The sequence below is a fragment of the Agelaius tricolor genome, unplaced genomic scaffold (assembly GCF_023055355.1).
Source record: "Agelaius tricolor isolate 1412-34295 unplaced genomic scaffold, bAgeTri1.0.p SCAF_9, whole genome shotgun sequence".
Classification (NCBI taxonomy): Eukaryota; Metazoa; Chordata; class Aves; order Passeriformes; family Icteridae; genus Agelaius; species Agelaius tricolor.
In genome coordinates this window covers 5,117,488-5,134,461 of record NW_027269269.1, presented here as the reverse complement: position 1 = coordinate 5,134,461, position 16,974 = coordinate 5,117,488, and the positions used below count along the sequence as shown (strand labels likewise).

The 16,974-nt window shown below is 40.2% G+C and overlaps 1 protein-coding gene across 1 annotated transcript in view; it reads right to left on the bottom strand.

The window, feature by feature from the left end:
- The window catches only part of CRYL1 (crystallin lambda 1), a 50,185-nt gene that overhangs the window by 7,616 nt on the left and 25,595 nt on the right, over positions 1-16,974 (bottom strand). Inside the window, exons 5-6 of the mRNA XM_071434096.1 lie at positions 16,722-16,916; positions 8,320-8,425 (exon numbers count right to left, since the gene is read on the bottom strand). Of these exons, the coding sequence (XP_071290197.1) occupies positions 8,320-8,425; positions 16,722-16,916 (301 nt within the window). The remainder of the gene's footprint in view (positions 1-8,319; positions 8,426-16,721; positions 16,917-16,974) is intronic.

Here is a 16,974-nt window from a genome sequence, read left to right as displayed (position 1 = left end):
CCAAGAGTGTGACAATCAGCATTCAGTTAGTCTGTTTCCTTGTATTATCTAGCCATGGAGCATATGCATTCCTAGAATACAATCTGGCACTTTCCAGCTTTCCCCAACACAACAAGGAATGCCAGCTAGTCATACAGATATATTGGTTTTCTAATTAGAGAAAATTTGTATTTTGATCAATTTTCTTGATTGACACACAGCCAGAAACCTCCAGATTGCCTTGTGGGATTCAAAACATCCCTGGCAGGAAGTGAGGTTCAGGAAGCATTACTGTGGGATGTGGAACAGGCTGTGACATCATCCTATCTCTTCACTGGGGGAAGAAGCAGAGACCACCATCCACTTCCATAAGCACTCTGGAAAGGACCACTGGTTATCAGGGTTTTCTGACCATACCCTGCCATTAGCATAAGTGTTTGCCTATTACATTTTAACAGCTGGGTTCACAGACTTCAGCACCTGAAGCCAACCCAGACTGACCTACTAGGGGTATGCTATCCACATGAGTAATCCTGGGAACCCAAGACAATGCTATACAGGACTCATGCACCAGCCACAAGACAAAAATAGTTACATGCAACTTCCTCATGTGAGCTTTGTCTTCTAACAGTGAGGAGTCTGAGCAAAAATGTTCCCACATGCAGAAGTAGAAATGACTGAGGCAGAGAGTGCAGCTTTATTCTGCCAGCAGCTGTTGCCAGCTGGACAATGACAAAATAAACAAAGGCTATTCAGTCGAATAGAGCAATCCAAGCAATTCCCTATGACCAACTGGCAACAGAAGGAATGGTAAACTGAGCAGTGTCAGTTACCAGTTATTCTGGTGTTTATCCAGCTCACACAGGTCTATGACACTTAGACCTAATAATTTAGATTTGGTACTTTTCCAAAAGTCAACGGGAACCTTTCAAACATCTGGTAAGCTTGTGCAATAATACCACAGATCTGAGTAGTTTTGATTGTGGTAGTAATGAGAAGGTAGCCTAGAAGAGTGTACACCAGAAATCTTTTTCACAAGCCTCAAGTGCATTAGTATCTTGGGAAAGCTGAATGCTTGGACATGGCTGAACCATTTATCTGCTGAGTATGAACTCCTGAGCTGGACATGGCCTTTAAAGATCACTCAACCAGCTAGACCTGGAAATCAAGCTCCTACTGGCAGTTCGTTCACCTACTGCTTGAATGAATCAGAACAATTTCTAGGTGGGTGTAGCTCATCAATGCAGCAGAGACGTGCCAAAAGCAGGCTGGATAGCACAATTCACCCACTGCATGTAATGTAAGAATGAAAAGAAGCCTTATGCAATGTCAGCAAAAGATTTAAAAATGAGAAAAAACTTAGCGGTCTAGAGAAGAGCAGCAACATTAGCACAGCTGATATCAACATTGTGGCTGACATGCTAACGTGCAGGCACATATGCTGCATGCCAAGCAGGGCGTGGGCACTGCAAAATCTTTCAAGTCTCGAGTGAAGTCAGTAGACCAAAAGTTCGAATACACACACAATCTCACTCAAGGATTAAGAAAAATGAGTAGTTAAATTAATAACTCAAGACAGTTCTTCCAGTGTGAAATGCAATTTTAATTTGATTCCAGAAATCGGTATCAACTTATTGAATGCCTTCTTGAAGCTGGCACTTGAGCAATGGGGAATATTGCTGAAAAAAATCACTTTGCTTTTCAACCGCAAACTCATAGCAAATATTTGACTCCAGGCCTTTAGACTTAGGAGTTCTTTGGTTCAAGGGTCAGGGCTATTGCAACGGTGGATAAGAGCCTTTGGTTGGATCATAGGGACAAGAAGGCAAACAAATATGATAGAATCTCTTTAATCCTTGTTGATACTACCCAGGGAGCAGCTTAAGCTGGAAGAATCAGCTTTGGCAAACAGTGTGAAACAGGAGCACCTGGGAGGTGGAAAAATAGCAAGATGGTAAATGGGGTTGATAAAAACAACCATCTCTCTGTGTGGGCCACTGCTGTGCCCACGCTGTGCCGCACTATCTCCAACTGGAGAACAAGAATGACACAAGATGCACCTGGGACAGAGGAAAAGGATGATAGCTTCCTCTTGTCTGTGTAGTTTGCTGGCTCCCTGTCTAAACCTTCCCCGTCTTGCACACGCTCACCTAGCCAATGTTGGAGGAAAGAGGCCATGGGAGGAGGCACATGTTGCAGCAGGCAACTGAGAACTATGAATACAAAACAGAAACACTTCCAGGAAAGGTAGGAGTTCCCTGAATTTCCTTCCACCACTTAGTCATAGCTATGGCAGGGGTGAAAGAAGAAGAATGAGTTACAAAAAGTTCTAAGGGGGCAATACATGCAAGATTATAGAGATGAAAAGGGGAATACTCTATCTTCTTTGAAAATCCCAAACTCTCTTAGCATTTCTGACTTCTACAGTCTAGTTACAAGAAGGTGTAGACAAAGGCATTGATTCAAGGCTCTTCAGCAGCCCATATGTATTTAGGACACACAAGGCTCCAATAATGGAATAAGCTGCTGCTTATGCAGTTTCGGTGAGAGTTCAGACAGTTTCCAAAAGAGCTAATGAACTGTCCCACAAGAATTTGTTCTAATAACCACACTTAAAGTTTGCAGCTCCTTACCTGAGAACTTGCACTGGTGTGGTGCAAACATGGTTACTGCTGCAATGCCTCTAGTTGCATCACCAAGATGAACACAGTATTGATGAAGAAAAAGGAACTCAGGACAGATATTTAGCTTAGAAACATGCATTAAGTGCTTCACTGCCCTGAAACAAGCCACAAGTTCATAAGGAGGATAATGACTAGCAGTAGGAAAAGAGAAGTGAAAACACAACAGTATAAAATGTAGTATATTATAGTTTGTAAGCACTTTAGAGTATCAGCTTCTCGTATGCTGTCTCATCCCTTTCTCTTCACAAGAAAGGCAACAGGCATGAGGGCTGAAGGATACAAGCAAGCAAACTCGGTAAACCAGTCTAGCAAGCACTGGGACACTTGTGACATGGAATGAGAGTCGGGAGCAAGTGTCATTGGCATGGACACGGAACATGCCAAAGAGAGGGTGCTCCACCATACTTGATGACTTTCAACCTGATGAGCAGCATATTAAGATACTGTAATGACTCAAAGAGAGGAGGCATGATGGTCAAGCCACTGATGCAATAGCATCAACAATTTGAAAAGACTGGGGTGGGGTTGACTTTAGCACATAAAATCTAAGAAGAGCCTGCAGTGAAAGATGGATGATAACAGAAAAAAGGGCCTATTTTAACAGAAAAAAAGGAACATTGTGAAGGAATCTGACATGGTTATATTATGTTCAGAGAAACAAAAGTCCTGAACTTTTTTAATGATAGAGGGATTACATTTCTAGACATCACACCTCTGAGGGCAACTTTCTAAATGTAATCCTATCTTCATCAAGGGTGTGTCTGAACACAGATGCATGCTCTGAGCTAGGGTGTGAATTCACAGGACGTTTTGTACACTACATAAATTGCCATATGGGTTCACTTATGGCTCTAATCACACAAATACTTGGAACTACACTGAAAAACTGGTAGCACCAAAAAAGGTTTTATTCTCATTGTGCCAGTGTTACCATCTCAACAGCAATGCACAAGTATTTCTGCAGGCCTGCTGGATCAAGGAATAAAACCAAGTCATTATGAACTGCTTATTTTCTTAGATCAGTTTCAAACTTGGGATGAATTCCTCAGTCTGATCACTTGGTGATCATTTCACACTCTTTCATGAATGCATCAAGACACTTTCTTTGGTAACCATCTATAAGGACTTGAGGAATAATGCTCCAAGAATTCCTCTGCAAAGTCATGTTTTCCTTTCAGAAAGCAGAGGGAACTACTTTACACCTATGAGCCCATAGAAGGAAACTGGTGCACAGCAGCCAGTATTCTGAAAAATTCACACCTTGACTTACTGCATATAAACTCTTTCATACAAAAAAGCCCTGCTGCTCCACAAAGGCAAACAGCAGTTCTAGAAGGGCTATAAACTGCTTTTTTTTCAGCCTATTGGGAAGGGAACTGAATGCATGTAAACACATATTAAATATACGGTGGATTTATGAACATTAAAAGGGTTTGTATGATTATACACCACTGTGATACTCCATCTCAGTAGCATCCTTTTGCAAGTATCCTGAATTGGGTTGAGATATTTTATTATTCTAAAACGTAACACATAGACTGGACAGAAAAGAAGGCAGGCTTCCTTTTCTTAGATGTTACTACCTTAGACATTCTCACACCTACTGACCAGCTTGCAGTACAAAAGCTCCTGAACTGGGTTAAAGCTTGGTTTGCTCCCTGTACAGCAGCACTGAAGTAGTGGCCATAGCAATGGAAATAATCTCTGCTCTTGAACCAGCCAGCATATCTGTTTAGAATAATTCTTAGAAACCACACTTAGCTATGTCTTGCCTAACAAAAAAAGTAAAATTTCCTCCTTTTCAACTATGACTTAATGATTCTCCACTCTTTCCTCCCCATATTTTGTGCTTTTCACACAGCACAATCATTCTGCCCCTATCATCCAAAACCAATTCACCTGGCAGGTGCTTCTAAAATGAGCAAGTATTCCCATTTTCTGTAAGAGAAACATAATATTGATCATGAAGACTCATTTCCAGCTTACTGGATAGTTGCACTTTCTTTACGGGGACCATACATCAGCCCCAATTTCTGCATAACTCCTATAGACACCTCTATGAATACTTCAGTGAGTGACAAGTAGAATATAATCCTGGAATGGTATTGATATAAATGCAGGAGAGAAAACAGCAACAAAGATCCTTCAACCTCCTACCATCCAACTCTTTTGCTGATATTGGCAGTTTAGATCAAGTTCCAATTATAGCTCACTAAATAACCTACTAACAAAATATCTGATCTAAGCCAATTATGAAATACATATTAAGAACTTTTGCTGCAAACCTATAAAACACAGGATGTTATAGTCTAGCCTCTGCTTCTACAGATGATTGGTTGCAAGGGCTTAAAAAACAAAAAAGAAGAAACCAGATTTTTCAAGAAACAAGCGATTAGGAGATACAGTCTCACTGAGGCTGGACCATCTTCACTATATTCACAGATTGCCCAGTACATGTACAGGTGGGATGTAGTGTCTGCTAACATAATCCTACAACAGTGAACATGCAAACTGACTGTAGTGAAGTCTACTGATCTTCCTTGTAAAAGACTTAACAGCATTTGTTGTGATGCTGGCATGTGAAATCATAAGAGGACAAACTCAAAATCTGAAACAGATATCAACATTAATTTTATTTGATGAAATCAACAATCAAATTTATATTATTATGCAGTTTGGGTAGGCTTTTTTCCTCCCCAAAGCAGTTTCTTTCCTGTCTGTTGCAATTCAATCCTCAAACTGTTGTTGCTGTTTCTGCTCCTTTTAATGACTTGACGCTGTCATTTTATTCCATATTCAAGGCTGTTGGCTCACTGCCATATAGTCAGCATTCCTAATATTCATGCATTGATTAAATGGTAACCTGAAGTGGCCTAGATAATAGGTTTGATAGGATCCTTTATGAATAGGGAGGAAAGGATGTAAGAACTAACAGAGCCAAAAAGTGACAGTAGCCCATAGGAAGTTCAGGGGAGGATCTTGATGTATGCATCCCACAGGGAAAGAAGAAACACTGATCTCAGAAAAAATAATTGGAATAAATTTATTCAAATCCAAACAACAATGTCACATCATCATAACAAAACAAAACAAAAAAAGAGGGACTCTACAAATAACACTATTTTCTCTCACATGCTTCCTTCATCCTTCCTCACTGATTAACAAATAGTTGAAGACTGTGGGCAACTAATATCTTATACTGTAAAAAATGGCAGCTGCTGTGAAGCTGACAGGCTAATGAAAAGGATAGAGACACTTTCTTTTATCTACCTCCACTTCCTTCTGCTAATAAAAAAAAGACAGTATTAGTACAAAGCATCAGAGAAGGCTTTCATAGAATCATAAAGTCGTTTACTTTGGAAAAGACTTCTAAGATCAAGTCCAACTGTTAACCCAGCATTGCCAAGTTCACCAGCAAACCACATCCCTGACTGCCACATCTACATGTCTCTTCAATACCTCCAGGGATGGCGACACAAGCTCTTCCCTGGGCAGCCTGTTCCAATGCTTAACAACCCCTACCATGAAGAATTTTTCCCTGATATCCAATCTAAACCTTCCCTGGTGCAACTTTAAGCCATTTCCTCTTGTCCTATCACTTGTTACCTGGGAGAACAGACTGATCTCCACCTGGCTGCACCCTCCTGTCAGGCAGTTGCAGAGAGTGATGAGGTCCCCCTGAGCCTCCTTTTCTCCAGGCTGAACACCCCCAGCTCCCTCAGCTGCTCCTCACAGCACTTGTGCTCCAGAGCCTTCCCTAGCTCCGTTGCCCTTCCCTGGACACGCTCCAGCCCCTCAATGTCTCTCTTGCACTGAGGGGCCCAGAACTGAGCACAGCATTGGAGCTGTGGCCTCAGCAGTGCTGGGTACAGGGGGACGGTCACTGCCCTGCTCCTGCTGGCCACACCTGGCTGATCCAGGCCAGGATGCCATCGGCCTTCTTGGCCACCTGGGCACACTCTGGATCCTGTTCAGCTGCTGTTGACCAGCACCCCCGGGTCCTTTTCCACCAGGCAGCTTCCCAGCCACTGCCCCCAGCCTGCAGCACTGCCTGGGGCTGTTGTGACCCCAGTGCAGGACCTGGACTTGGCCTTGTTGAACATCATGCAAGTGGTCTTGACATCCAGTATGACCAGATCACTCTGCAGGGCCTTCCTGCCCTCCAGCAAATCAACACTCCCACCCAACTTGGTGTCATCTGCAAATTTACTAAGGGCATACTGAGGGCACACTTGATCTCTTCATCCAGATCATCAATGAAGATATTAAACAGGACTGGGCCGAGCACTGAACCCTGGGAACACCACTTTGTGACCAGCCCCCAGATGAAAGTAATTCCATTCCCCACCACTCTCTAGGCCCAGCCATCCAGACAGTCTTTTAAGCAGTGAGCAGCCAGTTTCTCCAGGAGAATGCTTTGGAAAATGGTGTCAAAGGCTTTACTAAAATCCAGATAGACAATATCTTTTTCATCATCCACTAAGATCATCTTGCTTTAGAAGGAGATCAGGTTAGTCAAGCAAATCCTTGGCAATGAAGAGGAGGTCCATATTATTCCACATTATGTGAAGCAATACTGGGCAACCAAAGAGAAGTTGGCACTGGCACAGAACTATGAACATAAGCCATCACATGTCCTGACATCAGCAATTTTGATTTAAACTGACTGATGAGAGCAAGAGGCTGAATCAGTCTGTGAGCACATAAACAGGAGCAGCCCTAGACTCAGAGACAATGTATCTGCAAGCGCAGGAGTGAAGCAATCCTTCTCACAACCCAAGTTACTGAGCCAGCCAACAAGGTGCTGTTGTGGAAATGGTTCAGTGCACAAATGTACTGCAGCATTGCCTAGAAGATCCAGCTGCAGAGCAGAGCCTACCATGTCAAGGACCATACAATAGCAAAATAAAGACACAGCCCATAATATAAAGAGCTAGTATTTAGGTGATCTTAACTTTTTGAAGTTTTTGTGTTTTGTTGAAGTCTGCTCAAACCTTTGTGACGCTGATCCATAATTTTAATTTCATTTTACACAATTCACTTTTTTGAATAGTATATGTGAATCCCAGGTAAATAAAAACATCTAAAAGTATTAATTATGCAAGACAGATGTCAAACTGTTACTTGACTGTTTTGTCAAGTCAGCTTTGTATGCACAGGATTTTGCTGACAAAAGTACTTTTATTTCATTCAGCATATAAGCTTAAAACATAGCAGCTCCAGGGATATTTACAAATTCAGCTTTGCTACAAATTCAGCAGCAGGGGGGTATTCATCTATGGAAAGTGATTTTCTGTTGACACTGGATTATCAGCTAAACTTTTTCAATAGTTTTTTTACCTGACACTCAGATGGTTCAGAACTATGGCTACAGCAATGTTATCAAAGTATGATGGGATGAATCTCAGAAAAAATTTATTACACAGCTAGTGTTTTAATAGGTTGTTATCTTTCATTTGATCACTTGAAACAAGATAATCAATATCCATTTCCTTCCACTGACCTCACACTTTAAATAAGTTTTCCTTACCATTACATTTTAAAAAGAGACAAGTCATAGTTGCAGCAATCCTAACCTGGTTTGTTACATAACATTTCCAGTGTCCTGTGCAAAGCAAGCCCTCCCTTCATATTCATAACATTTTGCACTACCTACCTTCTGCATTAAGATGCATGGTTTCCAGAGGTCCAATAAATGCGTATCGCATTCCCAATCCATCAGACATCACAAGGTCTAGATCAGTAGGAGATATTACTCCTTCCTAAGCAGCAAAAGTACAACAGGAAGGAAGACTGGTGAATGATTGCTTTTAACACAAAATTTCCCATTTTTTTGTATATAATTAAAAATTAGGGAAGTAATAAAAACTAAGTCTAGAAATAGCAGTTAGGATTTCAAAGAGAAAAACACAACTGCTTGTTAGAAATGTCCACCTACTATGCAAGCCTTCATACAGTTCAGCATAGGCATTCACTCATATCTCTAGGACTGTACTTCCTAGTCCCAGAAACTGAGAATTGGAGAAGAAAGCAAGCATGACACTCTTGATAGCACATGGCCTAAAGAGTTTATATCAAATCCAAGTGCTATACCAACCCTTTTAAATACAGGAATTTTGCTAAATGTTACACCTCCCTTCATATTCTCTCAGTTCTGGATTTTTGGGCAGAGTCCCAATTAGTAGAATGGTGGTGCACAAGAGGGTACTGCTCCTGAGGCCACCTGCAAAAAAGGCTGGGTCCAAGCATGCAGGCAATGCAGTTGCCACTCCCTTCCACAAAACTCACCCAACATTCAACCTACTCAGCCTCAACCTGCCCAGGGCTCTCGAGTGCACGGACAGCCTCCTGTCTCAAGAGCTGGCAGGATACAGAGCAAGCAAAATGAAGCCCTTCTCGTGTTAGAAGTTGAGCATTGCTATTCCACCCACATGCAGCACTTACAAAAAAGCCAATGCCTCCATCAGGTTGGGGCAAGCACAGGAAGGCTTGTAAAAAGTGATTTACAGTTCTTTGCCTGAACAGATTTACTTGAGAAGAATACTTTTTATTACATGAGGTTGTTTTCCACCTCTTAGAAAGAGACGACTTAATGAAGACTTGTTCTAACCACTTTGATCAGGTTTTGAGAACTTGTCCTCTTTATTCCCAGAGACATGAAAACATTTCCTTCTGGGTAGGAAGGTGGAAGAGATGCCGAACTGCTTGTAATTTATCTTTTTACCCTACTCTGAGGTGCTCAGCCCACTCAGTGCCTCTTCCTTAACAAGCCCCTTTAAGCTTTGCAATACTCATACTCATTTACTCATCTGCTTGGACAAAACCACATCATTTTCTGTTAAGTTTCTCTCTTGCAAGGCCCTGTCTGAATGCCCCTTTGTATCATGCAGTGATGGGCTAGAGTTACGGGCACACAGGACAGTTCTTCTGATCTGTAGTAGACATTGACATCTAAGCTAGACATCTAGACTCTCTTTATAATCACCAGGGGAAAAAGGAAATCAGCATCCTAAAGCAGGCATCTACAGTAGGTAAGAGGAGTTGTGTCCTAAAAGGGCCTAATTCTCCTCACCAATTGAAAGATGAGTAAGAAGCTTAGATATCACAGTCTACATTTTCAAGATCCCATCTTAAATGAGCTGAATCTCACCCACAGTGTCTTCCTGTGTCCATGATTTACATAATCTACTGCTACTTTAAAAGAAACTTAAAAGCCACAAATGAACATAACTTCTACAGCTGGCCACAGACATCAAGTTTCATCATCTCAAGCTTATACTCAGACTTCTGTAAGACAGCCTCAAGACTCAACCTATTAGTAGGCCTTGTTCCTATCAACCAAGCCAGTCTGAATCCCTGTTGCAGAACTCTACTTTGAAAAGGAAACACTGGCATAATTATTAAGATCTATGTACCATATAGGAGACACGGTTCTCCTAACAATTAGCCATAAAATGGCAGGGATAAGAAAGCATAATTTTCTTCAAATTAAAGGTAAAGCATAGACATGGTAAGGTAACTCATCTAGAGGCAGACAGAAAGGTCTGCATAAAGACAGGACTAAACAAAAACCTCAGAGAGAATTCAGATTACAGACCGGCATCAGGATAACTAACACAGGCACCATACATTCTGTGAAAGCTTTTTCCCCTGACATGGCAACGCAACTTCTCTGAACAAGATCAGCAAAGTCAACAAAAGTGTTCTTCTGTAGGGAGTGCTTCATCCAAACAATGAGTTGTGCTGCTAAAGCTGTGCTTGATGAGTGGTTTCTCCCTGCCCCCCCGGCTGACATGGATTTGTGGACAAAAGACTAACCAAAAATTCCAGACAAACATTTGAACCACAGCAGCAGTTAAAAACTGTAAACATAGTGTTAAAAGAGTTAACAGGCTCTTGAAGCACTTCAGAATCATTGCAAAATAATTTCCAAATTATTAACTTACTTTCTTTGGATACCATAGTCCATAGTCCTCATATATTTGAAGACCAGGTGCCCTCAGAATCATGAGTGCTTTGCTCTTGGCCTTTTGACTATAACTGCAATTTGATGTTTGCAGCTGCTAAAAGGCAAAAATTGCTGCTACCAGAAGGAAACCATGACAGATCCCTTCAGTTGAGGGATAAAGTGTTCTATACAAATGAGCTCAAGCTTCTTCTTGTCAAAAAGACCCTTCTAAAGAAAAATTTTTACTTCTCTTCATAAAGTAGAACATATAAATGATAAACAAGTTAGACCTTCCTACCCTAGGCAATAACCCTACTCCCATTTATGGTAAGGAGATCATCAGTTGGTGGAATGATTCACCTGGCTGCAAGGTCAGCAAGGTGTCTTCCACAAAGATTGAGGTTTATGCTAAGAACTAAACAAGAAAGAGTTCCTATCTGGTTTCACTAAGTGTAGGTGTGAATTAATCTTCCCAATGGGATTTTTCATCCTGGATTACCCTTCTGGTAAGTCTCTGCCTCCAGCATTTGTCAGAGGGAAGTATAGTAGGAGTTCACTAGAAGCTCTTACAGCTACACAATCAAGATTTAAAATAAATTCCACCAAAATCCTCAGTGATCCCAATGGCCAGTCAAATTTCAAAATCTAGACTATCTCAGAATCCTCCACACTTCTTATGACAACATTTATATAAGAATTTATATACCATAATCTCATTTTCCTAGAGATTCTAACCTCCAGTGATACCACAGGATTATCCTAATGAACCTTTGGTACTTTATTAGTGCTTCTCCCTATGCAGGGATCCTTTTCACCTTTCCAAAAAGCTGTGGTGGTTCTGCAGTCTCCAGCATTAGGCTCTGACCCAACCTGCTCGGTTTTAATGAGCAGTCTTTCTTTTCATCTCTGAGTCACACCTACATCACAACTTCTGTCGTGGACTTGGTTTGTAATCGTACCAAACGTAATGGCCAAAAAACATCACAATCTTATTTTTTTCTGATTCTACCAATTCATTATCTACCTACTCACTCCAGTCTGTTGAAGAGTTATTTTGGATTTCACTGCCTCCTGGACCACATACTTTCTGTTTCCAAATCTACCACTTCATCCTCCCTCTTTCCCAAATTCAGTATTCTTTTTTTTTCTCTGATTGCCACCAATACATGCATTCTGTCTCAGCAGTACTTTTTACACCCTCCTCTTCACTATCACTTCAATCAAGTCCCTTCCATCCACACCCTGATGAGATCTTTTTCCAGTCCTGTCATTTTGAGCAGGTGACTTTTCTCCTATATCCCTCTAGATCTTTCCATTTCATAATGTTTAAGAAACTTGTTGTCCTACACACTTCACACCTCCTTGCTTTGCTGGCCTTTATCTTCCTTCTTCCATGGCACCCTCACTCACCTCACCCTGTAAGAAACACTTAGTATCAACACTATTTGTTTTCCTGTCTCTTTAAACTTCCTTTTTATGATATTTCCCCTTTTATGAGGCACTGTAAATAATGTTTAATCCTATACCTTATCTTCAATCTTTTGGAAAAAGTGTCTGAATAACACTGTAGGATAATTAGTAGTAAGGAATTTGGACTTTAAAAGTCTTGCCAGCATTTAAAGTCTGCTAAGCTAGTCACTTGAGAAAAGAGAGGTACATAAATTAATGATTGAAACCAATGCACCTGATTGCCACAAAAACAAACTAAAATGGACACATAGCTAAACCATGACTTTATTTTCCAAGAGATTAACAAAAATTGAAGAGCTTTCCATTCTTTCATGTTTTACAAGGACTATAACATAAAAGAAAATCCACTTTAAAGAAAAAAACCCCACATTAAGACAGTATTAAAATCTTGTGTAGAGATAAGTAGAGTATGTACACAATTCATCCTGTAACAGTTTTAACTTGTTCCTAAAACTGAAACAGCTGAAACTCCTAAATTATATCAAGGTTAAAAACTGTCATGCTCCACCTGCTATCTCTGCTGCTTTATTTTATGATCTCCTTGCAAATTCCAGGTGATGCTTAGGGAAATATTTCACAAAGGTAAGATTTCACTCAGTGATCCACAGTTAAATGACAATCACAGCTACTCAGAGTAAGGCTTGAGACTCCTGAAGTGGTTGGTTGTTATTTTCTGGATTATATTAACCAAAATTTTACCTTCAGAACAAGATAAAGTCAAGCTATTTAATTAATACCCTACTACTATATAGTATAATAAACTACTATAAAAGGTACTGGTAAAAGTACAAAAATAATGATGTCTACAGTGCACAGTGTGCTTCCCAGGCAAATAAAGGCAGTAAGCTTCTGCTCCAAGAGTTATGAACAAAATCAGACACACCAGTGACCACTGTCAATGGAGATGTGAGAAAGCAAATAAATGGCAACAGAGAATAACAGAGAAAGCAGTTTGAGGTATTTTTCCTGTTACTGGCTAAAGATTATTCTAATGGTTCCAAACAGGTAATATAAAAATTTAGGGTTGATAAGAGAGGAATAAGGATCTTCAACCTCAACATCTCATAGAACTTCTTTTACTCTCTTCTTTATCAGCTTTGCAACATTTCTACCAGAGCCCTAACAATTGAATACATAAATAAGAAGCCTACATGAATGCCAGTCTCAGATAGGCTATGAGGTCCTACAAAAAGTTCTCAGACACATGACCTTAAAGAGACAGAAGCTCTCACTTATCTGCTTTAGCATGGAATAAATGTGGAGCATGAGGAGACAGAGATAACTGATACAAAAATTTCCTGCCACAAAAACCTGCACTGCCCAAATGCTTGTGACTTGCAAGTCAAAGCAATCTTTGAAAAGACATCTTGTCACTAAAAGACTAACTCAGACCCAAAATATCTTTTTGTAGCACTCTTGCTTCAAAAAGAAGCACTTGCTTGAATTACATCTTTTAGACCTGTAAAAGAATCCATGGTCTTTGCTTCTAAGTTCTTGTAAAGTCAAACTTCTGCATTCTGTAATCTACATTCCTAATCATCCACATAAACAAAGTTCTCAGCATTCAACAGTACATCTCCAAATAAGTTTTCTTTCTCCTACTTTCCAACAAATTGGATCTCAACTTTCAAGCCTATTATTTTTTTACCACTTTACCACCACACTTCCCACTCCCACATTCAGACCAGTCCTGCATTCAAAGCACTCATTTTATGCCCAGCTGTAAAATCCCAGCCTCCCTGTGTGTGTAGCTGGGAACCCCAGCACCTTCAGCAAAGACAAACTGCATCCCAACAATCAGGTTTCTCATTGCTACTTTAATCTCTTTGCCCTCAGTTATGCTCCTCTCTGCGCTCCAGCATCCATGCCACATGCAACTTGAGCACCATGTGGAGTCTTGAGCCTGCACCCAGATTTCTGTGCTGGCAGAGCCTTATCTCAGATTTCTGGTTGTGTTTAAAGTGTGTCCTACTCTTGGACCCACAGGGCAGAAGTCAGTGAGCCCCCCACAACATTCAGCAAGCAGCTATCTTTACCACATTTCCTTCTACACAGCTGAATCTTTACTGTCATGCTCTGTATCAGAGCCTTTCTCCCATAACATGACTCCTCATCCATGTCTCATCCATCCCAATACAGCTAAAGAAAAGAGAAAGACTGACAGGTTGTCAGTTTCCCAGACAAATTTGGGAACTAAAACGTATTCTGCAAGTTAATCAGCCTATTTATTACAACGTTTTCAAGATAAATGTTGTAAATACAGCTGTACTGCATGTCTGTTCTACCACCAATGACTTTAACAGGACATTAGTAGTTCTACTGGAGAAACTTCCACTAGTTTCTTTAATGAAATAAGCTCAACTGACTGAAAAAAACCCAAAAAATACCCCAACCAATCAACCAACCAACAAAAAACCCCAACACAGCAACGCAACAATCCCCCAGTGCTTCTCAGAGTAATGAAAACATTTGTTCGAGATGTAACCAACATGAGTGAAATTTGATTTTTAGGAGTCTCTCAAAGACAGAGTTGGGGAGATTGATGTTTTCAACAGTAAGAACAGGAAAGTGACTTCACAATCAGAAGCAAGAATTATGTTTCCCTATTTGGAAAGTGGAATACACCAAAAGAACATGACTTGCAATAAAAATTACTAAGTTGGCAGCACAACAGTAGAAACACACAAACTGGCCCAGGCCTGCAGTTCTCACCTATCTGCAGTGATTCTCCTCCCATGAAAGGCACTGTGCAGCCTGAAGTCACACAGCTGAAACTATACACCTTTGACAGCTGCTATTGTTTAGGCTTCTGGAATGGAAATACAGCCACCAAAATTGTTACTGTTTAAATGTGTGTTTGGCTGAAACGCTGTAAAATTATACAGGAACAGAACAACTTGGAAACTTTGATTTACAACAAAAGCAACTTTCTGTATCTGTTAGCCCTTCAAGCACTATTTTATTACTATTCACATAACTACCACTGCCACAAAAGCATCCATACAACAGGTTCATACTAAAGGTTTGCCTCAACTCAGTACTTCCTTTCCAACAGCAGCCCATGAAGTGTTCTTAAATGCCTTCCACAGCAAGACCAAACAGAGAATGATACTTTCAGGGATATGTACTGTACTGCCTCAGCTCCCAGCAGCCCGGTCTTTGAGACTTTGAACTTGGAGGTTGCTTCTGCACAGTCTAATGTGAATGTGTCTAAATGATCTGTGGATCCATTCAAATTTTTAGCATCCTAGGTTACTATGGCAGTGGCTTCCACCATTGAGTTTATGCTCTCAGAGATGTGAAAGAATCCTGTTAGATTTTTGAGACATTACCTGAATGTCTGTGCTGACCATGGGTGACTGGTCCACAAGGGACAACAGGCACAAACTAAAAACTCAGAAAGTTGCATCTCAATAGGAAAAATCTTTTCTTTGAGGGTGACAGAGCACTGGAGCAGGCTACCCAATGAGAATGAATGTTTTCCTCTGAAGTTATTCAAAACCCACCTAGATGTGATCCTGTGCATCCTGCTGTAGTAGGGGGCTGGGATTAGATCTCCAGAGGTCCCTTCCAACCCAAACTATTCTGTAACTTTACATTCCTGGTTTTTTTCTATTCTATGTTTTCCAACATGACTACAGCTTTCTGAAGGTGTTTTTCTTATCATAAACTTGAGACTTTGTATTAAAAGTTTAACAACAGAAGCCATTTTTAAAATTTAAATAAACATCTTCAGTAGTAGATCAGTTCCTTCCTCACAACACTATTTTTACTTATTATTATTCACCATCTCCTTTATATTGTTGTATTATGTTACTAGTGAAAGCCAGCTACAGGAAAGCAAAATCAGTTCAGCAACTATGTTTAAACACTTCTTTGGAAAAAGAGTTGCTTTGTTTACAGAAATATTACCTTAGTTTTAAGATCTTTACCTGTATTTGTGTGCATGGTTGTTTTAAACAGCTTGAAAAATCAAAACACTCCACAAGAAGAAAGTAAGTCCTATTAAAGCTCAGTTGAAACTCTTCTCAAGAGAATAGCAACAGACTCTTAACTTAGCTCCTGCTGAAAGATGAGACTTCAGCACAGAGCACTAACTATGGGAAAAGCTGAAGGCACACAAACAAATGATTCTCAGCTAGAAGTCTGAATGGGCAGGAGGAGGAGAAATCTGTCTTTACCTACAAGTATCAAGTAACAGTTAAACCTATGAGTGCAGTTCCTGAAAGGCCAAAGAGAAAACCATTTAAAATATTTTCATGACCACTGTACAGTAAGCTAACAACACTAGAAAAAAACAAACAAAATGATGAGAAGCCTACAAAAATAAAAATTGGTATTTTGCTTCCTGTGCTTTTAAAATAATTCTTTTGATTGCCCTGAAAATAACAGTATTCTGAAAAAAGAAAGCAGGATAAAGAATAATTTTTACCATTGCATATCACCTCATTTTTGTCAGTCTTTGCTTTTTAGAACTGACATCACTTCTTACTGGGCTTACTTTACATTTAAATATACATTTTATGTTCATAAGGGACAGCTGAACAAAGATGACACAAATTTAAAGGGTATTTAAATATAAAATCTCACTTATCACATCTACAGAACTGACCCAGTACTGAAAAAGAAGATATACATACACCCACAAGTCTCCAAGCTTCACTTATCACTGCATACTGTAGTCGATTCAGAACAAACCCCTCAATTTCTCTGTTCAGTTTGACAGGAGACTGACCAATCTTCTTCATCAGGGCATATGTTCTCTCTGTCGTAGAAGGATCTGTTTCTGGATGAGGAACAATTTCAACCAATGGCACAAAGTAAGGTGGATTTACCTCAAGAAAAAAAAACAAAAGAAGAACATCAGCCACCAACAGAACAAGTTAATATAAA